This window comes from Euwallacea fornicatus, chromosome 18 (assembly GCF_040115645.1).
Source record: "Euwallacea fornicatus isolate EFF26 chromosome 18, ASM4011564v1, whole genome shotgun sequence".
Taxonomy (NCBI): domain Eukaryota; kingdom Metazoa; phylum Arthropoda; class Insecta; order Coleoptera; family Curculionidae; genus Euwallacea; species Euwallacea fornicatus.
The window spans coordinates 1,627,059-1,641,406 of NC_089558.1; the positions used below are offsets into that span (position 1 = coordinate 1,627,059).

At 38.8% G+C, this 14,348-nt stretch overlaps 1 protein-coding gene and 1 long non-coding RNA gene across 8 annotated transcripts in view; one reads left to right on the top strand and one right to left on the bottom strand.

Moving 5' to 3' along the window:
• The window catches only part of LOC136345146 (uncharacterized), a 121,042-nt gene that overhangs the window by 105,808 nt on the left and 886 nt on the right, over nucleotides 1–14,348 (top strand). The gene's annotated exons all lie outside the window — the stretch shown is intronic.
• Nucleotides 1–14,348, bottom strand: part of LOC136345140 (puratrophin-1-like) — a 150,582-nt gene that overhangs the window by 24,981 nt on the left and 111,253 nt on the right. For all 7 annotated transcript variants that reach the window (XM_066293174.1, XM_066293169.1, XM_066293171.1 and 4 more), the window contains one exon: nucleotides 6,264–6,353. In XM_066293174.1, coding sequence (XP_066149271.1) covers nucleotides 6,264–6,353 — 90 coding nt within the window. The remainder of the gene's footprint in view (nucleotides 1–6,263; nucleotides 6,354–14,348) is intronic.

The window sequence follows — 14,348 nt, forward strand, 5'->3', positions numbered from 1 at the left end:
CTCAGAAATATCGCTATTTTTCTTTTCGGAAGCCTCGTGCCGTCACACAAGAACAAGAACTCTGTAGGCGTATTCATTAACAATACAAATTGATTCTCGCGTTTGCTACTTTGGCTCTTTAATATGCAGCCGTGATGAGCCGGTTGCAAATGTAAGCAAATGAGAGAAAATTACGTCGTGATGGGTCTTTCGTCGTGCCAGAATGCGCTTTAGAGCGCCAAATTACCATTAGATTAAGTCGCAATTGGCATACGTTGCAAATTATTTAAAGGAGAAAAAAACCTAGGAAAACATTGGGTATAATTAAGCTCTCTGTATGCCTTGATTCGCCGCTAGTACACCCACCCACACCCATTGCATACAATCAACTTGCTGCATCTCGACCAAGGCTTCTTATGGGGAGGTCTTGGGTAGGTACGTGCATTTCCTGGGACCTCCACAGTATTCCATTTCAGCTTTTTCACTCAGTGAAAGCTATTAAAGATTTTCATATCGGCCTCATGTGGCTACAGTAATTATTTCGTAATTAAAAGGCCCTTGTAGGCTTATCAGGTGTGTTTACATTGTGGCCTTTATCTTCAGTTTGCATCTCCTGTACTCACTGCGTTCGAGATTCTGATCTTTGTTGTGAGAGGGAGATGTGTACGTTCGACTTAGTGCGAAACGATCACCGATTTAAGTGACTCTTTGGCGGTCGCCTCCGGAATATGAGCGAAAACACCGTGGAAATACGTGGAGAAATGCGTTCAAAAAAGTAACTCCAACTGGTGGTTTCGATGACCTCTATATGGCTGAAAGTTCATGGCACCTTCGGACGGAGCGGAAAAAAGAAACCTGAAAAAATCGAGAAACAAAAAGAAAGTTCAAGACCTGAAAGTGGGTTTCAGGACTTCAAGACGTAAAAATACATCGGGTGGTATGAACAGGGATGGAAGAAGTCTTCTGAGATTCGACGGGTCACTTTTCCATATAATTTCACGACAGTTTTAAGGCAGCAAAGGAGAAAATCTTAGAGAAATATTTCTTGACGGAAAGTAGTGTACCTTAAAATTTTTATCGCTTTCCCGCGGGGCCGGACTCAGAAGTGCTCGAAAATGGTCCTTAAAAAGGCAATTCCGATGCGCCAAGGCCCTCAGCAGCGGCATTAGGGTTGAAAGAAATCGACTTAAACCATCTACTGGAGATAAAACGCTGTCACTGTTTGGCCTTTACCAGAATCAACCTCCAATACCTTTACACAACGTTTAAAACCGACTGCAGCAAAATCCATCACTGGTTGCAGTAATTCGGCTCGATAAGAATCTTTAGAAAGATTTAGCACCTCTCACTTTCAAAATAACGTAACAAGCGTGGAAGAAAAATTGCTCCGGTCAGTACAAAACGCAATATGTAAATCACTCTGGATGTTGGTCACAGATAAAAACTTAAGACAAGTAAAAGTTCCACTAGTGTCAACAAGTGCTAAATTCCTCAGCTTGCATCCCCCTTTCAAGCTCGTTAATTACGTAAAAATTTCTATGAGAACCATATGGTCCAAAGAGGTATGTCGTTGAAATGCGCTCATGCGGGAATTCCTCAGAAGTCTCCATAAGGTGGGTCAAAGCACAAGTTCAGAATCAAATATTTCACATGAACTTTTCACTCAGCAGGTGATCCTGTTACGGACTTACATACTACAGGATATAAATCTGCATATTTTCAATTTACCAGTACCGGAAAAATGAGTTTGAACAACTTGTTGCCCTGAGGAACATTTCATGTAATCCGATTTTTTCTGGTAGAGGAGATTCTAATATGAAAGAGCCGTATACGCGGAAGAGCATATAAATCAGTTGCTGCGGCCAGTTTTATCGCGCTGTGTATATTTGCCCAGATTTCTCATATTAATTCAAACAACCCATTTACATGCTCTCTGTGAGAGATGCCGCAACCATTGATTTTGTTTATTTAAATTGACCACGGATATACGTGACCCAATACAAGGAGATCGGTGCCACATGAGACTATTTGGCATCACATTTGCATTAAAAACAATGAACTAATGGAAGAAAAATGACAATAATTACAACTGATTCCTATGTGGGACAATTGTTATGGTTTTGCCATGTAAGGAGAGATCTTCATCCGGACAGATCCGGTGTTTAACTGGTTGCCTGGTTGTGCTAATCTGCTTCCAAAATCAAATTTTCTTAGTTTGGGTGTTTTTTTTTTTTAACTTTTACTTAGCTGTTCCTATATCCAGAACGTAGCATCCCAGATTAACATCTCTAAAGCTCTATCGATAGATGCACCTGCATTGATGCTAATTAGCCAGAGTTCACTCGTGCTCTCGGCTGAGGTGTAGTTTTTAAGACCCGATATTAACGATAGTGTTTGTTTATAACACATTGACTTGCAAATATATGCGCGACACGAAGTAAAACAGCAATAAATTAGAGGACGATGATGTTATCAGTTTATTGCGGATTAAAAGGTCAAGCACTTCCTGTCTTTTACGTTATTGTTATTCCTCTGTTATCTGAAAAAAGGCAAAAGTCATGAGGCTGGAAAGTAGGTATTGGGCACAAGTCGGCAATCATCGATCAATAAACTGAGCTTTTGGAGAAAAAAACCTGGCAATCAACACTAAATCAAAGTTGAGGCAATTCCCAAGCGGCGATTAATAAACATTCATCATATTATTTAAGAGTGATATCACTAAGGATAATTTATATTTCACCAATTTTGTCTTGTAATAAATCTAATACCAAAGAGGCAAGACCCAGTTCCCACATAAACGTAGGTACTGTACTTGCTGCACTTCGTACAATTGTACTACAAATAGTACAATTATTATCGTCCACGTTGTGTTTTTTATCTCCCATAAATCAATATAATAAACTAAAAAAAATGCTCAACAAAAAACCAACGTTTAAATAAACCCTGCAAAAATAGTACAATTATGCTGGAGAATCCAATCTCTAGGAGGTCTAAGTCTGGCCATGGAACAGGTCTTCCGGTCACTCGGGTACGAGGTGCGGCGCCCTTTTTGACCTCATGTTCTTCGTTTTCTTCAATAACGGTGCCGGGTGCCATCCCTGATGTATTATGTGGGTTAGATACGTCATGAAATCTGCCTTTGGGCGTGGCAGACTTCATTTTGATATATTATTATTTGTATAGTGGGACAAGTTTGATGTTGAAAATGCCCTGAACGCGATGGCTGCTGATTGATTTGTGTACATAGAGGGATACCAGTTTTTGTAACTTCATGAGATAAAAATAATGTTCGTGTGTCTTCCGCAAACCTTCGGTTATAAACGAGAAATAAATGCTTCTCCAATTACCACAAAAATTTCCAAAATGCCATGTTCTTCGTAAACCAAGGATATTCTTGCCCATAATCTCGGGACAAGAACAATGGGCTCATTAATTTCGACGAACGTTTGGCTTATTAAATCGAGGAAGTGTTACGTTTATTACCGCATTTAACGCTCTAAACGACCATTAGAATCCATATCGCAAGAACGTGCTCTTATCTCGTGCGAGATCTGATCACCATCAGACTTCTTCACTTTGGTCTTTCTTGTGTGAGCCAAGATGGTTTTCTGAGACACGTGTGTGGTCTTTGCGAAATATGCGAAAGCAAATTACGGTGTAATCAGCCTATTAGGTCATTTTCGTGCAAAATTACAGGGGGCTTTAAACGTGCATCATGCAGGTACTTTGCAATCAAAATAATCAGCTAAAGAAAGCAAATTTCAACATTAATGTGATATATTTTGAATGATGAAAGTTACATCAAATTGATTTATTCATCCACCAAAAACTTCACGGAGTGACTAAGCTTCAAGGCTGCGTTGTCCGATTGTCATACAGTGGATTCTATTGAAGTTAATTGATCAAAAACACGGAAGCAGTTGCATGGGAATGACTACATATTATAAGGAAAAAACTAAAAACCAAACGTTTGTTTTAAGCACTCACTTGTGCCTCTCTCCTTGTCTGCCCTGCCTCAATAATAGGCCATTTCTGCAGTCGAGTTTACTGCATTAAACTAAGCAAATATGACTTATGTCCTTCTGTTTGCCAATCTCACTGGTCTGGTAGCAAAGTACTTGCACATGCAAATATTTGCCTCTATGTGTATCTACAAGCTAAACCTTCTCGAAATATAATCAGGGTATGTATTGGCGCGCTGGGTTCAAGCGGTGCACTAGGGGTTAAATTGTATAGGAAACTACTTACTTTAGCTCAGCGTGAATAACAATTATTAACAATAATCAGTATTGCAGACAATCGTTACGATCTTGTAGTGTACATGATCGAACTCATCACATTTACTTCAATTGTTTAAATGGTTGCACGTGCACATATGGTGCGCAAAGTTCTATCAAAGCTCGGCCGTTGATATTATGCAGTTTTACCAGGTGGCCTAGAAAGCTCATTATTTAGGCCTTGATTAGGCGCACTATTCGAAGCTGCACCCTTAAAGCCCAATCGATGTTCAAATTCCGAAATTTAAAAATCCGCTTAAAAGGGTCGCTTCGAAAGGGGGCCCATTAGTGGTCGAAAAACTGTAGGGTAGTGCAAAAATGAATGTCGTTTTTACAGGGAAAAGTACGAAGTCAAGAAATCCAGCAATTCTGGCGTAACATTTAACATCTGCAAGGATCGCAGGAGATCGCGCACGTCTCTAAGGGCCGGCTCTCTAATGTCTAATTAGAACGCGAAAAGTGCCGGTTAACAATTAACTGTCAAATAAATCAATTAATATTCATCAGTTAAAGTAAGGACAGCTACATGCAACACCCCCGTAATTAACACGGACGAGTTGAGTGACAGTTAGCGTTAAACGCAAGTTATTTCACATGCAGTTAGCAGGACATTTGAAGAACTGGCTCTGATAGCGAGCTGTCCTCAGTGATATAGCTGTCCTAGCTTCAAATTGTTGGTTGATTCGGCTTAACTGCCACTGGAAAAACACTTAATCCGCCAGTGAGTTGTTAACCGACAGCTGCAGCTTGTTAACCGGACACTGAAGAACCGGTTCTAAATCACAACTGAAAAAATGTCCTCAATCTAATTAGATTTAATCAAGACGTTAAATCAGAAGAAATAGACCTCGCTAGAAAATTTGCATTCCGAGGTGACTCAAGACTTTTAATATGTTATGGGAACAAGATAAATAATTGTTTTATTATTCTAAATTAAAAATCAAATACCTATTTTAAATATGTTTATGTTAATTTTTGTGTTAATAACTCATTTTTTTTTTTAATTCGAGACAGATCATTTTTTTCTTGCTTCGAGTTTTCCTTGGAACCAGGATATCCGAACTTTGCACAGGGCCCCTCTTCTGGACCTTCGCCTAAGGGCGACAACGCTAATGGAGCCCCCTAAGTGAAATGTACTTAGACCGACTCGGCGCATATCTCAAATCCACCAGACTTTTACGTAGTTCCAGTAATTAAACGGTCTTTGGAGTAATTCGTTATTACGCGGATCTGCCTTCAGTAAATGGAAATTTTTGATGCCTCAAAAATACTTTCCGACACCACCGGCAACTCCGCTCAATCTGACGCGTTGTTCGACAAAGATGACGCACGCATGCGATTAGTTAGGCATTGCTGCCGGGTGCTGCAGAAATTCCTGTATCTCCTTATCTGCATTAACAATATTTGAAATGCCGAGGCCTCGAATTCATACTTTATTGGTTCAAATCCAAATTAAGGCGCTTCGCTCCCCTGCAATTAAGGACGCATTAAAGGGCATAAATTCCCGATAGAAACGAGGCAAACTCTCGGGTCTAAAAAAGGCCTAATTAGAAAACCACCTTCTAATAATATCTTATGCATATAAGTATAAAGTATCACACACGCACCGCAGCAGTTTGCAGTCTTAAATCATTTTCACACACGTAATTACATCTTTTAAGGAAACCATTACAGGCGAAACTAGCTGCAGAGCCTCCACTGCGCTAATTGGAATAATTTAATGCCTGTGCCAAGGTTAACTTTAAACTGCCTATTGTAGAGGTTAAGCTTTTTAACTGCCTACATTACGTTATTACACACAGAGGATAACAACCAATACGAATATAGAAACTTTTGCCTAAATTGCTATCTCACGAAAATATGTGTCCAAATGGAACTCACCACACAATTCGCAATTGAAATTACTGTTCAGGATGTTATTACGTGATCGAGATGAAACGTGATAGATCGCGTGGAGTAATAAGAGCTATTGTTTATATGGAGTAATAGATGATTGATGGACCTTACCTGGTAGATTGATGCCGCTCATGAGGAGCTTTTCTGGAAGCTCTGATATACTCCTGGGCCTGGCGATCTCCATTTTCTTATTCGGGGCGCCTGAAAGGTGAAAAAGGCACATAACAGATTAAAAAATTTCCTTTTGTTGCCAAAAACCATTAAACATTTTCCCACGGCTATTGTCTCGCTATCGACTATTGTATTCGAATCTACCGTATTATATTGCCGTATCCTACGGCAGCCAATGTTGTCATAGGATATCGACGATCAAATAGATTGTTTGATTTTTCCCTTCTTCTGTTTATTCAATGGAGATAGATGGGCCCGTTCCCCAATAAATCCGCAGTTTGGTGGCAGAATTTAATTAAACATTAATATTTTACTTGCATAACTTCCATTTGGCAGTGAAGAGCGGTTGCAAAAGCGTTGAATAATCGAAGTATTTCGGAAAACAATCAACTAATTCCTCATGTAAATTAAAGAAACCCGACGCCATCGGGCGCGATTAAGTCCATTCATTCACTGCGGAGGAATTTCCGTTTTAAAGTACTAATTTGTACATAGCAAAGGAATAAAATTTACTGCCTTTAGTTAATACTAATTAAATAGGCGCCCGGATTATTTCATTTCGAAATCCCATTGACTTTTCAGCTCCTTTCATCCTCTCAGATTCCCCGCTGCAGCGAAAATTACATTATTTGAATCGCAGAGTTAAGTACGTTTACACAGTGTAAACCTCATAAAACTCGTTCGATTTCCGGATCTGCCATCAGTAGCTGTTCGGTAACAAAAGTAACTGGGGGGCATAAAACGCAAATTAAATTTCCAATATTCCGAGGCTGACAGAACAGTGATCGATAATTTACGATCGATTTTATTGGCTATACCAAATGGGTCTGGCGTTGGGAGCTACTGCTGCCACACATTCTTCAAGAGATTGTTTTCCAGGGCATTTACTCTGAAGTGACCCTTGAGCGCGTTGCTATTTCATGCATTGCAGCGGGCCACACCTACTCATGATGGCGTTAACTCAGTCCCAATCGGTTTTAAAATATGGCCAAATGCCCTGCGACTGTTTAAATTTCACGACCTCCCCCCCCCCCAAGTTCATTAACTCTTCAACAAAAATGTGATTTTTTTTCGAAATTCAAAGGCAGCACTAAATGGAACCAAAAATGCTGTCTTGTGATGTTTGTTTTTTTTTTATGTTGCTTACGTCACGGGCAGCGTAAAATGGTCGATTTTCAAAAACTAAAGTACGAGTCAAGTGACACCTCAAATTAAAGGTCTGTCAAAACTACATTCAACGGTGTATTGCTATTCAAAATCTATCGATTATTTTCTGAGAAAAACGGGTACAAATTTGGAAAAACAGTAATACAAACTCAGTTAACTAGTACGTAAATAATGAAAAAGCTTGTTTGTTGATAAGAAATTGCTATATTTTCCATTTTGTGCTTACAAATAGTCCTTGGTTAAAAAAAAATAATAATAAAAAAAATAAAAATAACCGATAAGTACATGGGCTCATTGGTGCGCCCAGGTGCGATATCCCACTAAATATGAATTTTCTAAGAAAGTATTTCGTATCAATATTTTTAGATTAAAAGGTGCGCGTTTTAAAATTATTTACCGATATACAGAGTTTGTCATTAAACTGTGGCAGTATCAAATTATATTTTTACTTTTAGTGGAACAACCAATTTTTTTGCTATTTTCGGATTTATCGTCAAATTTTAAGATCAATTTATGTGCTTTATATCAAAAACGTATCGTTTCCAAGTTATTCGAGAAAATTCGAAATTTTTGATTGATGCAAAGTCTCACGGAAATCGATGCTGCACTCTAACTGCTGCGAATTTCCGAATCCGTCTTAAGGGACTCCAAGATGACCTAATAAATCACGTTTCGACCAGATTCAATTACAAAAAATATTTTTTTGGTGCTACCACATGCTTATGACGCACCCTGTACGTTTAAAAATAATTTTACAATACGCAGGTCTCAACGATTCAAAAATATTTCTTTCAAAAACTCATACCAGATATTTGAAAATAACATTGAAATGTTTTGGGAGACGATTCTAGGGAATAAAATAATAAAAAAGTTATTAAATGCATATCACAGAAACTGCTTCTTAAAGGGACTGAAACCCTTTAAAGGGGGAAATTTGAAGATGTCTTTTTCGCAATGTTTCTGAGACAGTTTGCATTGAAATGATGAAATTTGGTGCAATGTAATAAGTTAGAATGGGAACAATTTTTTTGTGTTAATCATTGTGGATTTTAGTCAGGGGCGTCACATACAGGAGGTCTCCTACGTAAACGTTAACTTCATTTTACGTTTGTGACCTTTCTTAATTTCTAAAATAAAATTACTGAATCGAAAATATTTTTAAGTTAAAAAGGTTTTCTTATTACCATTTCGTCAGAATGGACCGTTTTCCTCAAAAATCAGTTCTTACCAACCGTTGCACAATTGCAAAGACATCGAAATATATCTTCCTCGTAGGCATTCTTGTAATCAAAATATTTTTTCCGCCAGCCATAACGAGACTAATATTATGAAGGATTTGTCACCTATTCGCAACAAATTTTGAAAATGGTCTCCGATCATCTCAATGGAGCCTCTAATTCTTTTCGCCATTGATTTCGATGTCCATGTAATCGCGTATAGGTTTATGAAGATTCGTTTTTCGGCCAGACGCTCTCTTCTAACTAGATGAAATTAGGGGACCTTTTTTACTTAAAAATATTTGCGATTAAGTAATTTGATTAAAAAAAATTTTAAACGTCAGAAACGAAAAAATTAGCTCCACATTTACGTAGAAGACCTCCTATACCTGACGCTAGTGACTAAAATCTGTAATTATCAATATAAAAAAATATATATCATTCCAACTTATAACAGTATAGCGAAGTTCATAAGGTTAGCATAAATAGGTTCCGAAACATTTCGATAAAACCAACTTCAGGTTTTCCTTCAAGGGGCACTAGCCCCTTTAAGAAGCAATTTTGGAGCTATGTTTATAAGAATCTTTTTATTATTTTAATATGTGAAACTACCTCTGCCAAAATATTTCAACGTTGTTTCCGGACACCCTGTATTTACTGAGATATGGCACTTTGACGCACTAATGAGCACCGTTGCATATCTTTAAGATAATCTAGATTTCGACGTATCGATAAATTGAACCCGATTCTTGTAAGTCAGTAGTAATTTCAATTGCTCCACTTTTGTAGAATTACATTTGCGAAAGTTATTTCTGGCTAGAGAAAAATGAATCGGTCGTTTTTTCCCTGCACCGGTACGTGGGATGACACATCCATGGTATGGACAGGAAAAACGAAAGCTTCGATAGATAATTGCCATTTGCAGGTGGCGATCCAATTTTTGCACACACCAATGTTCTATTATGCTCAAGGAAAACAGCCTGCTATACATTATGAATGAACGGAGCTTGGAAGCAATACATATGGGCTGTAAGCCAATTAAGGATATGAAGCTTCATCTGTCTGAAAGCGATGAACACTTCATATGTACCTTGAAAGAGGCGAGCTAATCGTATCTGGTGAAGGCAATTGCAGAATGGGAACAACACTTGTCTAGATAAAGATTTCAGACGTTATTGAGTAACTTGAAAAAATGTACATTGGAATTCAATTTAAGGTATCGCAAAGTGACCACCCACAAGAGAACCGTTAAATGCTTATCGGTCCTACTCCACTTAAGCCTGTTGCGGTACATATATTTGCAGTGTCGAGGTGACAAGTTGAACAAGGACCAATACTCAGCCTTAAGGATATTTTTTTCTGAAAATAGGAGAGAGCTTGCGAAGATTCACTAAAATTCATGCAGCTACACGGAGGAAATTGGGGATATGTCGCAGAGGAATCTTCGAGAACGATCAAGAAACGCCGGGGACTGCGTCCGTACCGCGGTCAGTTTTCAAAGTCCGCGTAAAATAAAACTGAAAGCCGAATTCAGACTCTTAGATTGGCTCGAAAATTGCTTACAATTCGGGGTGATCCAGCCCAAGCCGGGCCTGACTCCAGTCAGGTCGTCCTCTTAAGAGATCCGAAAATTGCCTTGAAAAACACACGCGTTATCCCAATTCGAGTATTAAGCGTTAACAGAAGGATCTCATGCATCATAAAATGTGCCTAAGCATCCTTAGAGGTCTTCAGGATTTTCAGAAATTCTACATAAAAAAGTGGCACGCAAGTTTAAATGAGTTTATGGTTAAAAAAGTGTGGGCACAAAATGAGTCACATCCAATTCTTCTCGAAACGGCCTTGACGTTTACCTGCAAAGAAGAATCTTAGAAATGTGTAGCAATTCAAAGAAGATTAATTTTAGCACAGTACAACCCTGGGCGTTTAGCAAACAAATTTGCATCGTTACAAAAAGTCGCAGTAGAAACTGAACCGTTCCGGTAAAAATCAGGGGCGGACTCGCTCCAAGACGTTGCTGGAAAAATCTGAAACAGGCTGACATAGAAATTGATTTTGTGACTGAAGTTCTTTCACTACGAAAAACGTTACTGAGGCTCCTGCAAAGCACGATTTTTTTTCACTGAAGCATCTTATCAAAAGCCAGAGGTGCCTCGAAATCTGCGGAAAACTGAGGTTACTTAATTTTTCCAACGTAACGATTTCTACAAATTTTTGTCCTCTGGAAATGGTCAAATGGATGCCACCTGAGGGTGCCCTGTGCACAAGCAAGGTTGGAATAAATCCCTTTTAGTCTCTCAAATGCACAATCATTTTGATAAGTATTCAAGTGGCTTGGAGGCACTTAAAATGCGCAATTGCGGTGTTCAGATTCAATATGTGACATAATATGCATCTCGATCTGACCATCGGTCGACTGCCTCCCCACCTAGAGACGATTTTCCGGTAATACGTTCGTGGAAAAACCACCTTTTTTTTTTGTAGATGTGACCACGTCTGGGCGTTTCGAAAGCGCGACATTAAATAAATAAAAATAAAATAAATCACATTTGCCTTCCTCCTTCAAAAATTCATAGGTCGTAAAGTAGCACTCCAGATGGCATCGCAAATGCCTCTACGGCATCTAAGATTCATCTGCAAGTCAATTAGAACCGCCTGGGTGTCAACTACCAGTCGTTTACCTTTGTTTCACAAACTGTAATTTAAAATTCAAAATTGCGTGATACGTCTTAAGTTCAGTTCTACGCTGATGAATAATCATCTACCGGGTGTCATAATTTATTGGAGATATCTTCATAAGTTATTTCTATGATATAGCTCGATTTGTCCCATGGCCTGGGCAATATTTCCCACATAACTTGCCAGCATATTTCCGTATCATAAGGTCAACGCTTACCTGGGAGCTCCAGAAGTTTTCTATTAAGAGCCATCATAAGACAAGGTACAAATATGCGATATTTGCCATATTTATACTGTACCTCCAAGTATGGCAAGCTGGTTATGGAATTATTGTGGACGAGACAAAAATCTATGTAATAACCGACTCGTAAGTTTTTGCTTTCTGTTGTATTTTAAAGGTCTTGATTGCATCCCGGATGGTGCAGTAAATCCATCGAGTAGCCACTTCTTCTAATTCTAATTTGCATATTGCCCAAGAAACGAGTGATTTATCGTCGGTAGAAATTATTTAAGCCTATAAACTTCAACGACAATGAAATATCGTATCGGAAGTTAGACAAATCTCTGTTAGCCACCCACAAATATTCGGTAAGAGGGTCAAGTTTGCACCTTGACACAAGAGTTGCTTTCTAAAACATTGAATCTTACATGGGATGTGGCGTCTAGTATTGAGTGTCTACAAAGGTCAAGATTTGTTTATTCGCAAATTTGATTTTGAGGATGGTGACTCATCAATAATCGATTTTAGGAGCGGCAAGTGTATCGTGTCAAACTAATACCAATCAGGAAGGGTTCAAAGGGAGATCCTCGTTCTTTGGTACCAGCCAAGAACGAAGCGAAGTTTTTGATTAAGCTCTTGATGAAACTTTGCTTAAAGTTTGTTTCCAGGTGGTCTTGATCGTTTATTTTCCTCCCCTACCGATGATTACAGCATGGTACCCTTGCCTTCTGACGCTCTTCTGTGAATCATTTTGATACATTACAACTCCTTTACAAAACACTTTGCTCGGCTGACTCCACGATGATTTTCCTTCATTAGGAACTTCTCCAGGACTCACCATGCCCTTCAGGGAGCGTTCAATCAAAAAAAGGGAAACACAGCGGCGTTTTTCATCTCGCACTCGTAGTCCTCTGTTTCTTAGAGTTGTTAATTATCTTGTGGGTGTAAGTGGAGTCTATACAGTTCCATTTGACGCTTGTTCCCCCTCTCTACAGACAGTTATCGAACAAGTATCCGATGTTCCACAGGGCGATCTTTCAACTAGTTTTAAGAAGAAAAGTTCTTGTAAGCATGTGTCCTAGCTGGTTTAGTTGCCAACGATATGGGATACCAAAGATCGACAAGTAGATCACACATTCTCTGATATTTTTCGATCTCTTTCAGCCAATTCCACGAAATTTGGCATTCGGCGGTTTTTCGGGCCGATAAATTCAAATTTATCAGCGATTTAGTTGGTCCTTCTAGAGGGCGCCACAAGCGACTAGTGGAGCTAGTTATTTTAGCATTTTTTTAGTTAACAAGCACGCATGATCGTCTTTCGGTGCGTTTTTCTCGGAAACCGTTGCTTCTAGTGGTGGCAATAAAGTATACTTTTTTTCAAACAAATGCAGTGCCGAAAAAAGTTTTTTACGCCAAGGTGCCATACAGTGTGACAAAAAAAAATGCGGCTGTTTAAAAGTGTGCTAACGGTTGCTTGCGGCGCTCTCTAGAAGACACAATTAAATAGTTGATAAATTTGAATTCTTCGTCGCAAGAAAACGTGGGATACGAAATTTTGTAAAGTTAGTCGGAAGAGATCGAAAGATATCAAAGAACATGTGATTTAATTTTTCTACTTTTGACACCCGCCTCATGAATACTGAACGAGCTAGGACATAGATTTAAAAGCACTTTCCATCTTAAGACTACTTGGAAAATCGCCCAGTGAAATATCGGACACTTATTCAGTAACACCCTGTATACAGCATTTCTCCGGAGAGGGTTGCTAACGGGGGAAAGTTTCTTGTTTTTCATTTAACGCGGAAACTGTATTATTCTTGGTCAAAGTTTTTGTCTGCTCTAAAACGGTTGAATCAGTTCTGAATGTTTCAACTTCACTTTTGTTCCGGATAAACGTTGAAAAATAGATTTAAAATCCAGGTACTTCAGGACTTTTCGAAGTATCAAAAATGTATTCTCGTTTTCATAGCAACTGTAAACGAGGCTAAAATTAAGTGGTAATATTGTCGAAAGAGCAACCAATTTACCTGATACAGAGCTATGGCAAAGGTGATAACGCAATTCGTAGAGTTATCGAGAAGTTTAATCAAAAGTTTCGGTATAGTTAGACCTCAACTGCAGTGCTTAAAAACTAATCAAGAAGTTCTTAACTACTGCCTCCTTATTAGATGTAAAGAAAACTAAGATAGCTCGAGAGGAAGATTTACTCTAACGGATTCGGTTAAAAATAATTCAAAATTTTCTTTGTGGAGAAGATCGCTTCAATTAGTAACAAGCAAAACGTCTATGCAAAAAACATTTAAATTTATCCCTTTAAACCATTTTTAATCACGATTTAGAGTCAGGAGATTAAGCGAAGCATGTGCATTTCTACCTGTGGATGGGTCCTCAAACCACGAATAACTAATACTTCTATTGAGAGTTTGTATTCTCTAATGAAGCCACGTTCTCCTCCAATGGTACTGTTCAGAGACACCCTGTATATATATGTCGGAGATTTATCGGTTCTTAAGTTATAAAGTGTAACATTAAGAGCTGATAATAAGACGAAGGACAAGCCGACAGGGCCATCTTAACGCAACGAGGTCGCTACCACCAAGGGCGCGATCGAGAGGTCATGTGTGCGAGCTTTTCTTGGTAAACAGGGACTAGCAGGTACCTTATCCCACGGATTTGAAGGACTTGCCAGACCTGGAAAGAGTGGAGACCAAAAAGGGGCAGGCCGATAAGATTTGGAAGGGA